Below are 14,191 nucleotides of genomic sequence, written 5' to 3'. Positions count from 1 at the left end.
AGCCTTCTGTTTCTCATGTTAAATACATTCGAAATGTCTTCTATAATACATGCAAATAAATACTGTAAAATGACTTCATTCACTCCTCTCCCTCCCATCCCTGTTCTGCCTGAAGATCCTGTGGCCATAGAGAAAAAAACTGGTTGGTTGCTCTTTTAGGGAAGATTCCTATAAAGCCTGGCCTGGGTTATTTCTGGTATCATGGGAGCTTTCACAGCCTCTCTCCACAAGCACCTTGAGTCATGGAGAGTAAGCTGAGCCCGAGGTAGAGGCTAAAGAAAGAAGCCACCAGCAAAACGCACGCTTCCTCTTCCTTCACTGAAGAATGTCTTAGCAAATGAGCTCTTCTGAATGGCAGATAGGGACTTATTGATCCTGGCACCTGCCAGGGAAGGGGATGCCCTAGGGCCTAAAGGCAATGGGTGTTCATTTTCAAGGGGAAAGACCCTCCTCTCAGGACCTCGTTTCATCCTCCCCACTCAGTTCTTCTTACACTTAATACTGAGTCTTCTAGAAAGCCCTCATATTTGAGCTAAACCTGGTGAGCGAACATTGTCCAGACACACCCCTCCTGAGTGCCCTCCTCCTGGATCATGCCCTCTGACCATCAAAATGCCTTCCACCTCCTCAAAGGAGATTCCTGATTTCCCCTCAACCAGACGGCACAAACTCACCACCTTCTTTCCAAATCCAGTGTTTATGACGCATCCATTTCTATCAACAGGAGCACCATTTACCCACTCAACAAATACTGACCGAGTACACAGTATGTATCAGGCGCCAGAGGAACAATGGTAAAACAAGACACTATCCCTGTACTCACAGCCCTGTCTACGACCCCGCGTCCAGTCACTGAGGCGCAAAATGCCTTCCCCTCACCCCCTGCCACACCCTCTGGGCATGGCCTGTGGACACTTCCTGGAACTGACTCTCCTGTTTACCCCCTCATTTCCAGTCTTGCTGCATCCGAGCCCCTATCAACTTAGGTGGCAGCTGCCTCTGATCTCTCCCTTCCAGTCTGTTCTGAGCACTGCCACTGAATCAATCCCCTTAAGACACTGCGTTTAGTTGCAGGGAAAAAAAGAGTACAACCTCCCTGGCCATAATTCTAGGTTCCCCCATAGCCTAGTTTCACGTGAAAGCCCCCCCCCCGCCCCCCGTGCATGCCCCCACCCCCAGCTTTGGTTGAAGTGTCCTGAGCACCACACAATTCCAACCTACTCGTTCTTCAGCACTCATTCCCGAACTGTCCTGACCACTCAGCCCATGGTCTCCTGGGCTAGAGCCGTTCCACAAGTGATCGCATCTGCTTCTGCAGTTAGTAACCATCCCTTGGCCATCCCCAGACTCTCTCCTTGGCCCCAGCTGCAGCTGGGTGTTTCCTCCTGAATGTCCTTCAGGCTCCTCAAACTCAACACAGCCCAAACCGGACCTGTAACCTTTCCCCATGAGCTTCTTTCCTTCCGTGAAACTCATACTCAACTTCTGGCTCTCCCCTAGCACCTCCACACCCATCACCAAGTCCTGTTGGTGGCAGTCCCTGTGTCCCCCAGAACCATCGCTTTTCGCCTCATGCCACTGTCACAGCCTTAGGTCCTCATTGTCTTTCACCTGGAATTTTACAGTCATATCCTAACTGCTTCCAGCCTCTCCCCTCCCTAATCCACGTCATCAGGACGGTTTCTAAAACACAATTCTCAACTATGTCATTCAGGCTCCATCTTCCACCACTTCCTATACCTTTGGAATGTATCCTCCCCTCTTACTGAACTGCTGTTCTGCCCTAATGCACAAGGCTGTTGCACATCTTTATGCTTTGGCTCAAGGTGTTCCTCTGCCTACAGTGCCCCGTTCACCCCAGGTGCCAGATAAATTGCTGCTGATCCTTTAACACCCTGACCAAGTGTGAGCACCCCTTCCACGAACACCTTTTCAACACCCTTCCCCATCCCCAAGAAAGTTAATACCTTCTTCCTTAGTATTCCTTTTATACCTAAGAATTCCATTTGTACTGTGTCTGGGATATTATATTAACCAACTTAAGTTACGAGTTCCCTCCCAACTAACAGACTATCTAATTCACGTTTGCGCCCCCGGCTCCAAGCAAAGCCTGTGACACATGATAGGTGCTCAGTCTGGGTTTGTTGAATTGAACTACATGTTCTTTCCCCCTTCTGTTCCTAAGGTACTTCTCTGCACTGTGTATCTGGCTCTTGCCGTGTGCCATCTTGTGCGTGTGTATGCCTTGTCATGGCTCGGTCCTAAGGTCGTAAAAATAGGCACTTGTACTTTTGGTGTCCTTCCTGTGATTTGCAAATAATGCTAAATAATTACTTGTTGATAGATTCTAACAGGAATTTTTGTTTCCCTTGACTTACACCTTCAGCAGCTATTAATTTCCCATCAAAACAAGTATAAATTCCTCAGTGAGTTCCCAGGGCCCTCTATAATTTCACACCACCCCATGTTATATATTGCCCTTATTCTTTACCTACTGGACAGCAAGCTTGTAAGCTCATGAGAACAGGAGCTGTGTCTGTCTTGCTCACCTCTGTATCTCCAGGTGCCTAGCCGATGGTTGGGCAGGTTGTAGCAACAAACATCTCTAATCTTAATCTCCCATGGATGCCAACAGAATCCATGACAGTGCCATTTTGTGGTTTAAAAAAATCCTCAAAAGGTTGGCAGTGAACCTCTGGAAACTCCTAGAGTTGTCTGAATTCAAATAAAAACATGGTTTTAAGAACTTCCAAAAAGAAGTAGAGTCACACACAAGTTTGTGTGGCACTGAATGTGCTGATCTGAAGGAAAAGAGGACAAAGAGGAGAATTCCCTATTGGTCCAGGGGAGCTACGGTAAGAGTTAGGGGGAAAAATAGAATAAGGGTAGAACTGGGGAGAAGTCGGCAGATCCACAAAGGATCTACAGGAAAGACGGGCCCCAGGGTGGAAAGAGGGAGGGCGACGATCACACTTTGTTCATCTTAGGCAATCCAGAGCTGGGAGAAGCAAGAACCTTCAGCTGGAGTGTCAAGTCACCCAAAAGTCTACCAATGACATCCTCCACTGAACAGAGCCCCTAAAAGGACGTCCTTCTTCTGTAGGGCCAGTATGGAGAAAGCTGCAGGCTGAGCTAGGGCAGTGTTACGGAGTGGGATGAAGGGAAAAAAAAAACAAACTTACTTCCTTTCGTGATCATGGCGAAAGAGACAATAAGATGCAAACCACTCCGGAGCTGAGCCAGGAGGCAGTCTACCCACACGCTCCTCGCCACACGCATCCATTTTACTCCCAATTCCCACCTTATGATCTGGGCTCAAGGTTGTCACATCCATCAGTAAATGCAGGAGGAGGTTTTAGCATTTCAGTCCTCAGCAAGCTGTCTCTACTCAGTGTTAACCCAAAGCCGCTACTAATAAAACAGCCCGGGGCATGCATGCTCAGACTCTGATGTGAGTTCACGCCCTGGTGCCCGCACGTATCTGAGTTCAACATCTTAGACATCACGTGTGAGATGAACAGAGGCCTTGGCATAAATGGAGGGACGTGCAATGAGCCAACCTCCGATTCTGAACTAACTTTACACTGGTAAGACAGGAGGAGGGAGAGACCTAACAGAAGAGGCAAATGGAAGGAAGAGGGACAGGTGACACCCAGATGCAGGAGATACAGAGAATCAGAAGTTCCAGCTGGCACCATCTGGGCTTCCATGGTGCCTGGCTGGAAACCAGGAGGGTTTCACATCCTGGCTCCTCCCCCCACCCCCATCTCAATTTCTGTAGCTCATGCCATCAGAGATAACATTCTTGTTTTTCTAGCAACAGCCCAATATGACCTCGGTGGCTGAGCTCCAACTACCTCACTCCTTGGTGCCAGCTGGCTTTTGTATTCTCATTTGTTTCTCACAGTCCACGCTGGGGCTGCCTCGTGGTGATCATCGTGTCTGTCTACATTTGTCATCGTTTCTCAAAGACTCATGAGACTAATCTCAGCTGCATTTTGTATGGGTGCCAGCAGATGTGCCACAAGTATTCTTGATGGGAGTGGCGGTTTTGATGTTGGGGGAGTGGCAGGATGCCGATGCTTTTTCATGCCCGTCATGCTGTAGCTTGAAATTTCAAATCTGAATTTGGGCCTACACGAGGTATGTGGTTTAATGAGGTCCCTCCTTGGGGGGCACTGTAACCACAGGACCCTAAGCAGGCTGAGATGCTTAATCCTACCCTTCTTCCTGCCATGCTTCTAGCTGAAACTAACTGGGAATCATTCTTGGAATAAACGAATCAGTAAAATATAAATCATTCTTGGAATAAATACAAGTTCTTGGGAACTTCATTTTCAGGGTATCAAATTATTACAGCACACTTTTATCTCTTTTAAAGCTAGCCACGAAGAAAGTTGATAGGCGGTCCCCACAGGTAACCAAATGTTTCTGCGTACACACTGCATACCCCACAGAAAGTGCAGTTTCTGCGACAGAAAGTGCTAAGGGAGGAGAGAAGCCAGTGAGCCGCGGAGTGAGGCACCACTGCTGCCTGTGAGAGAAACGCCCCACGCTCCCTTGGGTAGAGGAACCCCCCCAGAGTTGACCTGGGGGCCAACAGGAGTCCTTCGCTCCCGTCCCTGGGGGCGATTTCAGGGAGATGGGCTCACCCCTCAGTTTGAGGCCCAGTGGACTTCAGGAGAACTGCTGAGGGAGCTGATGCTGTTTCTGACTGTGCACTGGAGGGTGAACCAGGGGCTGGTGGATTAGTTTCTGGGGCACCTGAAACAGCTCCTGTTCTCGGAGAATCCAAATCCTACACTGACTCGAGGCCTCCCCGAAATCCTAAAAGACTCAAGGCTTGTCAAGTTGAGATAAAACCACTTGACTCTCCTGTCTGCTCTCAGAGAACCCACCTGGGGGAACACCCCACCCCTGGGTCCTGCCCTTCCTCTGCTCTCTCTGGTTTCTCCCTCCTGGCCTCACCTCTCCCTCCCTGTCAGCCACAGGCGCTCCAGGTACAGAGCTGAGCCCACTAGAAGGTGAGGGGATCTCAAGTCCTGAGACTCCGCCATCTCCCAAGGGCAGCCGTTGACTCCTTTAGCTCTGAATGGCTTCAGACACTACCTAGCCCCCAACGCCACCCCCTCACACCTGATCCAAGGCCCAGGCTGCCACTTCCCCTCTCCTGTCCTAGTCCAGACCCTGCCCTGTGCCTCTCTCTCCCCTCGGGAAGCGCCCTCCCACATCTTGGACGTCATGGCGCTCGTTCACAGGTCGAGGCCCCGCCCTCACAGCCTGGGAGGACCAGCCAGTGCATCTCCCTAAGGCACAGGTCCTCTGTTAAACATCTGGCTTTCCCATGCTTCCCCCTCCCTGCTGGCAGGCGATTCTAGTAGACGCCGTCTCCCAGTCCTGAGCTTTGCATCCATTCCTCCACATCCACCCTCTGTCCCTAACTCGTGTCACTGTCCCCCCTCCCTTCGGCCCAGCCACACATCCTCAGTCCCACTGCCCGGAGCCTCCCTAAATTCACTATGTCCAGGCCCATAACCACAGGGCTAGCCCGAGCCGCTTTCCTCCCACGCCCAAGCCGCTTTCCTCCGACGCAACTACAGGACTGGCACGTGTTCAGAGACGGTGATACACAGAGAAAGCAGGGACTGAAATCAGAGTTGGCCTGGGCCTGGCTCCAGGCCTCTCTACACCTCACAGCTGGAAACACAGAGGAGGCCGGGGAGGAGATCCTCAGATTGCACCCCCTGGCCCGCTTCTCTAGTTACTTGTCTGAGCGACATCAGAAGCCGCTGCGCCTGAGCCATTTACTCAGCGGTCCTTAGTCACTGGACAGTTTTGCTTGGTCAGGAAATGCCCCACGTAAGAGCACACACGCGAGCCCTCAGCCCTCCCCTCCGTGGCAGCCTGCCGTCACCACCAGCTCACGAGCTGAGCCGACACGAAATCCCTGGGCCACAATCATCTGGGAGAAGCCATGGAGAGGAAAATGCCCAAGAGCTGCTTTCAGTTGTCTGCAGACTCCACGGACGTCTCATGATCAGGGACAAGTGGGCATTTTCCCAGTGCACATGCCGAGAGCATTTTACTTAAAGAGCATGGCTTCTGGAGCGGACTAACCGGGTTCAAGTTCACCTCTGTGGCCTATTAGCTGTGTGACCTTGGATGAGTTACTTTACCTCCGTGCCTCATTTACCTCTGTTGGGAAAATGGGACAATAATAGTATCTCCTTCACGGGCCTGTGATGAAAAATAACTGAGACGGTGCATGGACGGTGTTTAGAACAGTACCTGGCACACACGAGCAGCTCAATTATGCTGCCACTAATGATGGTGACAGCAAGGACACCTACAGCGATGGGGACAGAGAGCTCCTACCCACCTCAAGCATGACCCCACCCTGGTGCCACAAAGTCACATGATACTAAAACCTGCCGGTTGTAGCCAGCTCTCTTCCCACGGCCATTATCCCCTTTAATCCTCACAACAGTCCATTGCACAGATGTGGAAACTGGCTCAGAGAGCAAGTGCCCACAGTCACGTTTCCACCCAGCAGTGCAGCCAGGGACTGAATCCAGGTCTGTGACCCCAAAGCCAATGCACTTAACCTCTGCCACTGAAACGCATCCAGTTTTCCAGAGGAAGCAGAAGTAGGTTTACCAGTACCTGCTCTGCGTTTGCCCTGCAGCTGCCAGCTGGACAAGGGTGAGCATCTGAATACCGTATTTAGAGGAAAAGGCCGCCTTCATGTTGGAGTTAGTAGCACCGAAGACTTTTCCTGCTCCACGAGTTTGCTTTCCTCTCCCCTATGCTGTGGACCTGGGCTTTCTCAGACTAGCACCGTTTTTTACTGAAGCTTCTCTTTCTCACTGTTTGATGTGGCCCCTGCATTTCTTATTAGAGACTACAGGACAACCCAGCTCCCCACTGACGACTGCAATGGCCGTATTGGTTAGCACCTATTTTCTTATTAACAGAAAACAAACGGCTACTTACCGAGGGCCCCCCAGAGAGGATTCTCCCATAACATTCTCATAAAGCCCAGGCGCCTTCTGAAACGTCACCGGCCTGCTCAGCTTTCCCTAGGAAATCACTGTTTGCATCTGCTTTGACGGCCAGTGTGCGTATTCCATTTACGATCGCTTTAGGCCCCTAAAAGCTAGAAACCAATTAAGCATCCCACTGTAGCCAATACCCTAAGCCTCTCCTCTTGTGTATGCTCCCACCTGGGCATGGAAAAGTAATTTCCCTGCACAGGGACACGGTGACTTTGCCACAGGGACCCTCGGATTATCCTTTGAGGGGCAGAAGGAAGTTGCTTCGGTTGCTCTTTCCTCCCTTCCGCTAAGCCACTGAGTCTGGGGGCAGCCAGGATGACGGAGACGGCTCTTACCTGGGCGGTGAAGAAGGCTGGGGTGAGGGATCCCGAGGGAAGGGCCGGGCTGTTGAGGGCAATGGAGCCGATATCGGTGCCGGAGAGCACCAGCGGGGGCGCGGAGATTTCCAAGCCTTTGGGTTTTTTGGCCTTTGGGGGAAGAGATGGAGACCTGGTCTTGGAGCCCGATGACAGGTTCAAGGGCTCTAGGGAATCCGAGTCATGGCAGGCGGCCTCCAGGAAGAGGCTTCTGTGTTCGGAGGGGAGGGGCGAGTTCGGGGACAGGGACGGGGACCGAGAGGAGGAGGGTGAGGCAGACGAGATGCTGGCGGCGGCGTTTGGCAACATTAACGAGGAGATCTTGGCGGAGACGGACGAGGCCAGGAAGGCCTCCGACGTGGAGGGCAGGGACACCACGGGCCTGCTGATGTGCTTGTCGGTTTTGTTGGTCACAAACCTGATGACAGTCCTGACTTCTTCCACGGGAGGGCTGTCTTCCGGAGGCTCCTCCAGTTTCTCCGTCTTGATGGCCTTGAGGGACTCAGGTGGGTTCTGCAGGGAGTTGATGGTGAAGGACGAGTACAGGCCCGAGTGGATGTACTCGTTGCGGCTGGCGCTCTTGAGGGCGGACAGGCCGTGTCTGTGGGCCTCGCGGCTCTCGGGGGGCGCCTTGCACTCGCTGTCCTGCAGCAAAAGGCTCTCCCGGCTGATCTCCACCGCGTGAGGGTCCATTTTCAGTATCTCCGGGAAAGAGACGAATTTATACACAAACTTCTGCCCGATCACCTTCTTGATGATGTTCTGTGAACACAAAAGCAGACGTGGAAAAGATGAGCGCATCAGAGAAACTGGTAAGAGGCTCATTCTTGTGGGGGACCTTGCTGGCAGAAGCACTGAGACAGTCCTGAATGGCACATGTCAGCTAAGGTGTAATGGAAAGAGGACTAAAGCGGAGGGCAGAGGAATCTGATTTGCATTCCAGTTCTGCTAATTACAAATGGTGTGATCTCCGGCAAATGGGTGGTCATTTTTAGTTTCCTCATCTGTGAAGTGAGGATTATTATACCTAAGAACATAGTAACAGTTGCCAATTATTAAGCACTTACTCTGTCGCTGGTATTGTTTATGCATTAGCTCATATAATCTGTACAGCAATCCTAAAAGAAAGGGATGATTCAACTCCCATTTTAGACCTTAGGAAAATAAGCTTAGAGCGTTTAAATAACCCACAGAGCCACATGGTAGGTAAGTGGTAGAGGCAGCATTTCCTTTACCATAATATAGTATTGTCTTACCTACCTCTGGGACTTGTGAGAATTCAATGAAATAATAATGGGAAAGCATTCTGTAAGCTGGAAAGCATTATAGAAATGTAAGTTATTATCACCAAAACACCACAGTGTTTTCTTAAATCATGCAGCCATTTTTTTCCTTTTTAATTCTCTGCCAAGAAAGCCGCTGGAGGAAAAAACAAAGCGTCTACTTGGATGTTCACGACATTCATACAGTATTTTCAGTTGCTGGTATCTACTTCTGGCTCTTCAGATTATGGCTCCCATCCTCAAACATTAGGATGTAAATGAAAACCAATAATCATTGCAAAAGTTTCCACCCCCCCATTGGGAGAACGGACTTCATTTTAAAGGCTGTACTGTTCTTGAGATTTATTAAATCCGAACATTAGCAAAGTCTATCAAATGTTTGCCGGGCCCGAGGTACTCAAGGCAGACAAAGATGGTCTCCCTCAAGCACAGAGAGGTAGCGGCACCATCCTGTGGGAAGAGGACTTCCTTACAAACTGTTCCTCTTAAAACCTGGGTATGGGGGCTTCCCTGGTGGAGCAGTGGTTGAGAGTCCGCCTGCCGATGCAGGGGACACGGGTTTGTGCCCCGGTCCGGGAAGATCCCACATGCCGCGGAGCGGCTGGGCCCGTGAGCCATGGCCGCTGAGCCTGCGTGTCCGGAGCCTGTGCTCCGCAACGGGAGAGGCCACAACAGTGGGAGGCCCACGTACCGAAAAAATAAAAAATAAAAACCTGGGTATGAATGAGGGTAAAAAAAAAAAATCATTTGGGGGAGAAGAGCTTGAAAAGTAGCTGCTGTTGAGCATCTACTCTGTCCTGGGTGTTATGCACAAGTGATCCCATTTGATCTCACATGAACCCACTTGTAGGCTGGAAGGTATCATCCTTATGACGTAAGCTCAGAGATAGGAAGTGATGTGCCCAAGGGCCACAAGATCTACTAATTCTAAAGCCTAAGGTTTTTCCCATTTCCACACAAAGTTGGAGGGAGAGAATCAAAGAGCCCCCTTGGTAGAGACGACGTTTTAAAATTAGTTCATCTCAAATTTTTAAAAATTGAGATACAATTGACATATAACATTAGTTTCAGGTGTACAGCATAATGATTGACATTTGTGTATACTGCAAAATGACCACCACAGTAAGTCTGGTTCACATCCATCAACACACACACACAAACTTTTTATTTCCCTTGTTATGAGAACTTTTAAGATCTACCCTCTTAGCAACTTTCAAATATATGAGAGGCAATTGAATTAAATTTTGATGTTCATCTTGTGATCATTTTGGTGTATAAATATATTATGCTTTTGCTTCCCCTCTTGTTACATTACAACCTCTGCTAACTTGCCTTTGTCCTCCTTAAATGCATCCTCAAATCCCAGAAGTGAATTTATCCAGCAGTCAGGAGGGATGGGCATAATTACCAAGCCACTGAGATTTTCAAGGAAGAATTCTTCAGGGCAGGCATCTAAGGGAGGGACACACAAGGTCCCCAGGCAGCACCAGAAAACCCAATAATGCAAATCCTGGCGAAACTTTGCTCAGTACCAGCACACAGGAGGTTCAAACCTGAGTACGTGAGATTCAAAGCTGAACAGTTCCAGTGCATGGCATCCTGGCCTGCAATTTAACCCACCAAATCCCATTTACTCCATCTGACCTCATTTTCACACTCGACACTAGCAAAACTGAAAACCACTTAGAGAAACTTCAGAGAGATCTAGTAAACTTAAGAGTTCCACCTGGGCCTAACTGGCATCATCTCTGCACACCAGGCCTGGGTAGACAACGTGCCTGGGAGAAATCAGCTCCCAAAAGGAAAGGGTTAAATAAGGGTGTTACTGGTGCCACCTGACCCATAAAAAGAAAGCATGCTTGCCTGGTGTGTTCCTCTGCTAAAATTCTAAGGTATTTTTGTTTCCCACTCATAATATTCTTCTCCTTGGAGGAAAACTTCATTTTATTCTCAGCCAGTTTGAACACTCATCTAAACTGAGTGAATCATTAAAGCCTAAATAATTACACAGAAGAAAAGAGAAACTGTATGGGCTGAATCCTTTCTTCTGCCAGGTCTTGGAAATTTTTTTTTTTTTTAACAGAACCAACCTTTAATTTTATTATGGGTATTCAGAACATAATGTCTGAGCAGGGATTACGTTCACAAGCAAACCAAGAAGTCATTTGGGGCTGTGATAAAAATGATAAAAGTGGTTGGAAATTGAAAGGCAATCTCAAATAGAGAGCTGGGCCTCAATGTGTTAAAAAGAACATAAGGAACAACCCCCACGACTATCAACTGAGAAATAAACAAAATAGGGGACAGTCATACGACAGAATGTCATCCAGCCATAGAAGGGAATGAAGGCACTGGCACAGCTACAGCACGGACACACCTTGAATGTGTTCTGCTAAGTGAAAGGAACCGGACACAAAAGGCCACATATTGTATGATGGACTCTATTTATATATACAATATCCAGAAGAGACAAATCTATAGAGACAGAAAGTGGACGAGTTGTCTCCTAGGGGATGACTAGGTGGGATGGGGGAACTGAGGGGTGACAGCTGAAAGGTAAGACATTTGGGGGGGGTGGTAGTGAAAATGCTCTAAAATTGATTGTGTTGATGGATGTACAACTCTATAAAGACACTCAAAGCACATTGACTTGTATGCCTTAAATGGGTGAATTAGCTGGTATGTGAGTTATACTTCAGTAAAGCTTTTATTTAGACAGAGAACGTGAGGAATCCTTTTTCTCGGCTTTACTGAGATATAACTGACATATAACATTGTGTAAGTTTGAGGTGTACAATGTGATCTGATGCACGTATAGATCACAAAATAATTTAGTTAACCACGATAAGGTTAGTTACCACATCCTTCACCCACGTAATTACTATTTTGTTGTTGTTGTGAGAAGATTTAAGGTCTACTCTCTCTGCAACTTTCATGTATATATTACAGTATTATTAACTCTAGCCACCACGCTGTACATTAGAGCCCCCAAATTTACTCATGTCACTGCTAGAAAATGGTACCCTATGACCAACATCTCCCTGGTTCCCCACCTCAGCCCCTGGTAACCATCAATCTACTCTGTGAGTTTCTGTGAGTTCAGCTTTTGTGGATTCCACATGAGTGAGATCATACAGTATTTGTCTTTCTCTGACTGACTTATTTCACTTAGCATAATGCCCTCAAGGTCCATCCAGAACATAAGGAATTTTAAGAATTTTGGCAGGCTTAAAGGGAAGATGGTGGGAACTTTTGATGGCTGGATGGCAACTACCATAACATGCTAACCCCCACTCTGAACAGAAAACAGAAGACACTGCACAGGGCCCTGAACTCCGCTGACACAGTAAGGGCCCTTCAGCAGCTGCTGCCTTCCTGAGGAGAGCTGCTTGGACACCAAGATAGTTTTTTTAGGGAAAGGCTACACGGTGACAGGGATGGAGACAACTGAAGGAGCTGACGACCGAAGGAGAAACAGCTTTTGGAAAGAACCAGGGAGGGTCTTGCTTCTCTAGAAACCAACAGGAAAGATGGATTAGATGTGGCTACCTGGACAATTTGAAACCTCTGCAAAGATGGAAGGCTGGGAAGGGCTGGGAGGAGGGGGGAGGGTGGGGTGCAGGAAGGAGGTCAGAGTGTGCAGGCCAGCTGTTTGGGAGCCCAACTCCACACCGGGAATATCTGCTCACACGAGGGGAGCCAGTGAGGAAAGCCCCCCACCAGGATGCCCAAGGCCAGAGATCTAGGTGGGTAAGTGGACCCAGAGGAGGTGTGTACCTGGCAGCTGAACGGACAGCCCCTTCGTACCCGACTTCCAGGGCAGACCCCAGGAGTGTATTGGGGGCATGTGTGTTTGAAGATCTCTCTGTAACCTCCAAAGGGAGGTTTCCCTGCACGAGTTTGGCCTATGAGGGGCTTGCTGAGAAAACCCACAATACAGGGGAATAACATCAGGTAGTATTTGCGGACTATTATCTGTCAGGCTGTGTACTAAGAACTTGACCACCTTCAAGTCATTTAATCCTCTGAAAGATTGGAGCTGTTATTATCCCCATTTTAGAGATGGGCAAACTGAGGCTCAGAGAGTATAGATCACCCCCAATCACGAGTGTGTACTTGGGCAGTCTGACTCCAGAGCACTTGGCCACAACAGAAGGTGACACAAGACTCGGGCTGACACAGCCCAGGACACGAGAGCACTTGGGGATGGGCTCTTATTATGAAAAGTGACAAGGATATTGAGAAGAAGCCTGGTTTTTCCACCCCTTCCTCCCAGACTCACACATATTTGTTGTTTACGGTTGCCTGGTAACCTGACAAACGCTGTCTGTGTCCAGTTGGGCCGAGTTGACTCTCAAGCACGGTTTCAGGGCAACAGTTGCACACATCTTCCCTCCACATGTGGAGGACCAGCCTCTGTTCGTAATTTCCCATCAAATGTGTATTCGCAACCAGGGTGGACTTCTGACCGGGCATTCCGTGTGAGGTTACAGGCGGCAAGGACGGGACCAACTTCAGCGACGGGGGAAAGCAACATCCACTCAACGCACCCCAAGCGGCAGGTCCAGCAGAAGTGGAGGCTCGGGTCCCCAAACCACTCCCTCCATTACCACTGCCCAGTGGGTTTTTTAAGACTGCTGGGGCCTACAGGGCAAGCAGTCCATCTGGGGCAGGACTGTGGCCGCCTTGTGCAAAGGAACCCTTCCTGACGCACCAGCTACCTGTGGTCCCATGAGAGTCTCCCTAGGTTATTTCACCCTAACAAGACAGACAGTGCTGAGAGAGTGGGTCCTGTTTCCACTTCCCTCAGTGTCGCCTGCTGCCCTGAGGGTTCCAGGCTTACACATAGGTGTGTCCATGGGTGTGTTTAAATATGTGTACATTACACCTAACTCTGCCTTCTCCTCCCATGGAAGAAGACGAGCTTGTGTCAATAATCCCATACAGTGGAGAACTCAGACATATGTCTATTAAGTATTATGGTTTAAAAAAAATTACAGTGCAGGGTAATGAAGAGATGCTTGTGGAATTGAATTTACTGTCTTAATTTTGATGTTATGAAGGATACCATTAAGTTCGCTCCATGTTTATTGAATGAATGACTCTCATTGTGGAGAGAACTGACTGAGGCAGGAAGCCAGAGGCTTCACCCCATGACAGACAATTTTCCACGGCTAATTCCCAGGCTGGTTAAAGCTCCATGGGATGCATCCAATACGTATACTTTCGCATCTGCTTTCTTGCTGGCATTTTTAAGTGGAAAACTCCCAGACAGACGCTGGGGGCTAAGGCAAACCTCCAAGGCCTCACACCTTCTGTGAGAGCTTAATAAACTGTAATCCCACGTATCCCGGCAAATATCTGTTGCCTCTGTCGGCTCTGGCCTGGCACCCCAATTTTTTTTTTTTTTTTTGCAGTACGCGGGCCTCTCACTGTTGTGGCCTCTCCCGTTGCGGAGCACAGGCTCCGGACGCGCAGGCTCAGCAGCCATGGCTCA

The 14,191-nt window shown here is 49.1% G+C and overlaps 1 protein-coding gene across 1 annotated transcript in view; it reads right to left on the bottom strand.

Annotated features, from left to right (window-relative positions):
• The window catches only part of ELK3 (ETS transcription factor ELK3), a 69,117-nt gene that overhangs the window by 10,520 nt on the left and 44,406 nt on the right, over positions 1-14,191 (bottom strand). Inside the window, exon 3 of the mRNA XM_027107247.1 lies at positions 7,391-8,173. Within this exon, the coding sequence (XP_026963048.1) occupies positions 7,391-8,173 (783 nt within the window). The remainder of the gene's footprint in view (positions 1-7,390; positions 8,174-14,191) is intronic.

Source organism: Aethalodelphis obliquidens, unplaced genomic scaffold (assembly GCF_003676395.1).
Source record: "Aethalodelphis obliquidens isolate GAN/ISIS:26980383/991018 unplaced genomic scaffold, ASM367639v1 scaffold8, whole genome shotgun sequence".
Taxonomy (NCBI): Eukaryota; Metazoa; Chordata; class Mammalia; order Artiodactyla; family Delphinidae; genus Aethalodelphis; species Aethalodelphis obliquidens.
This window is presented reverse-complemented; position numbering and strand designations above follow the sequence as displayed.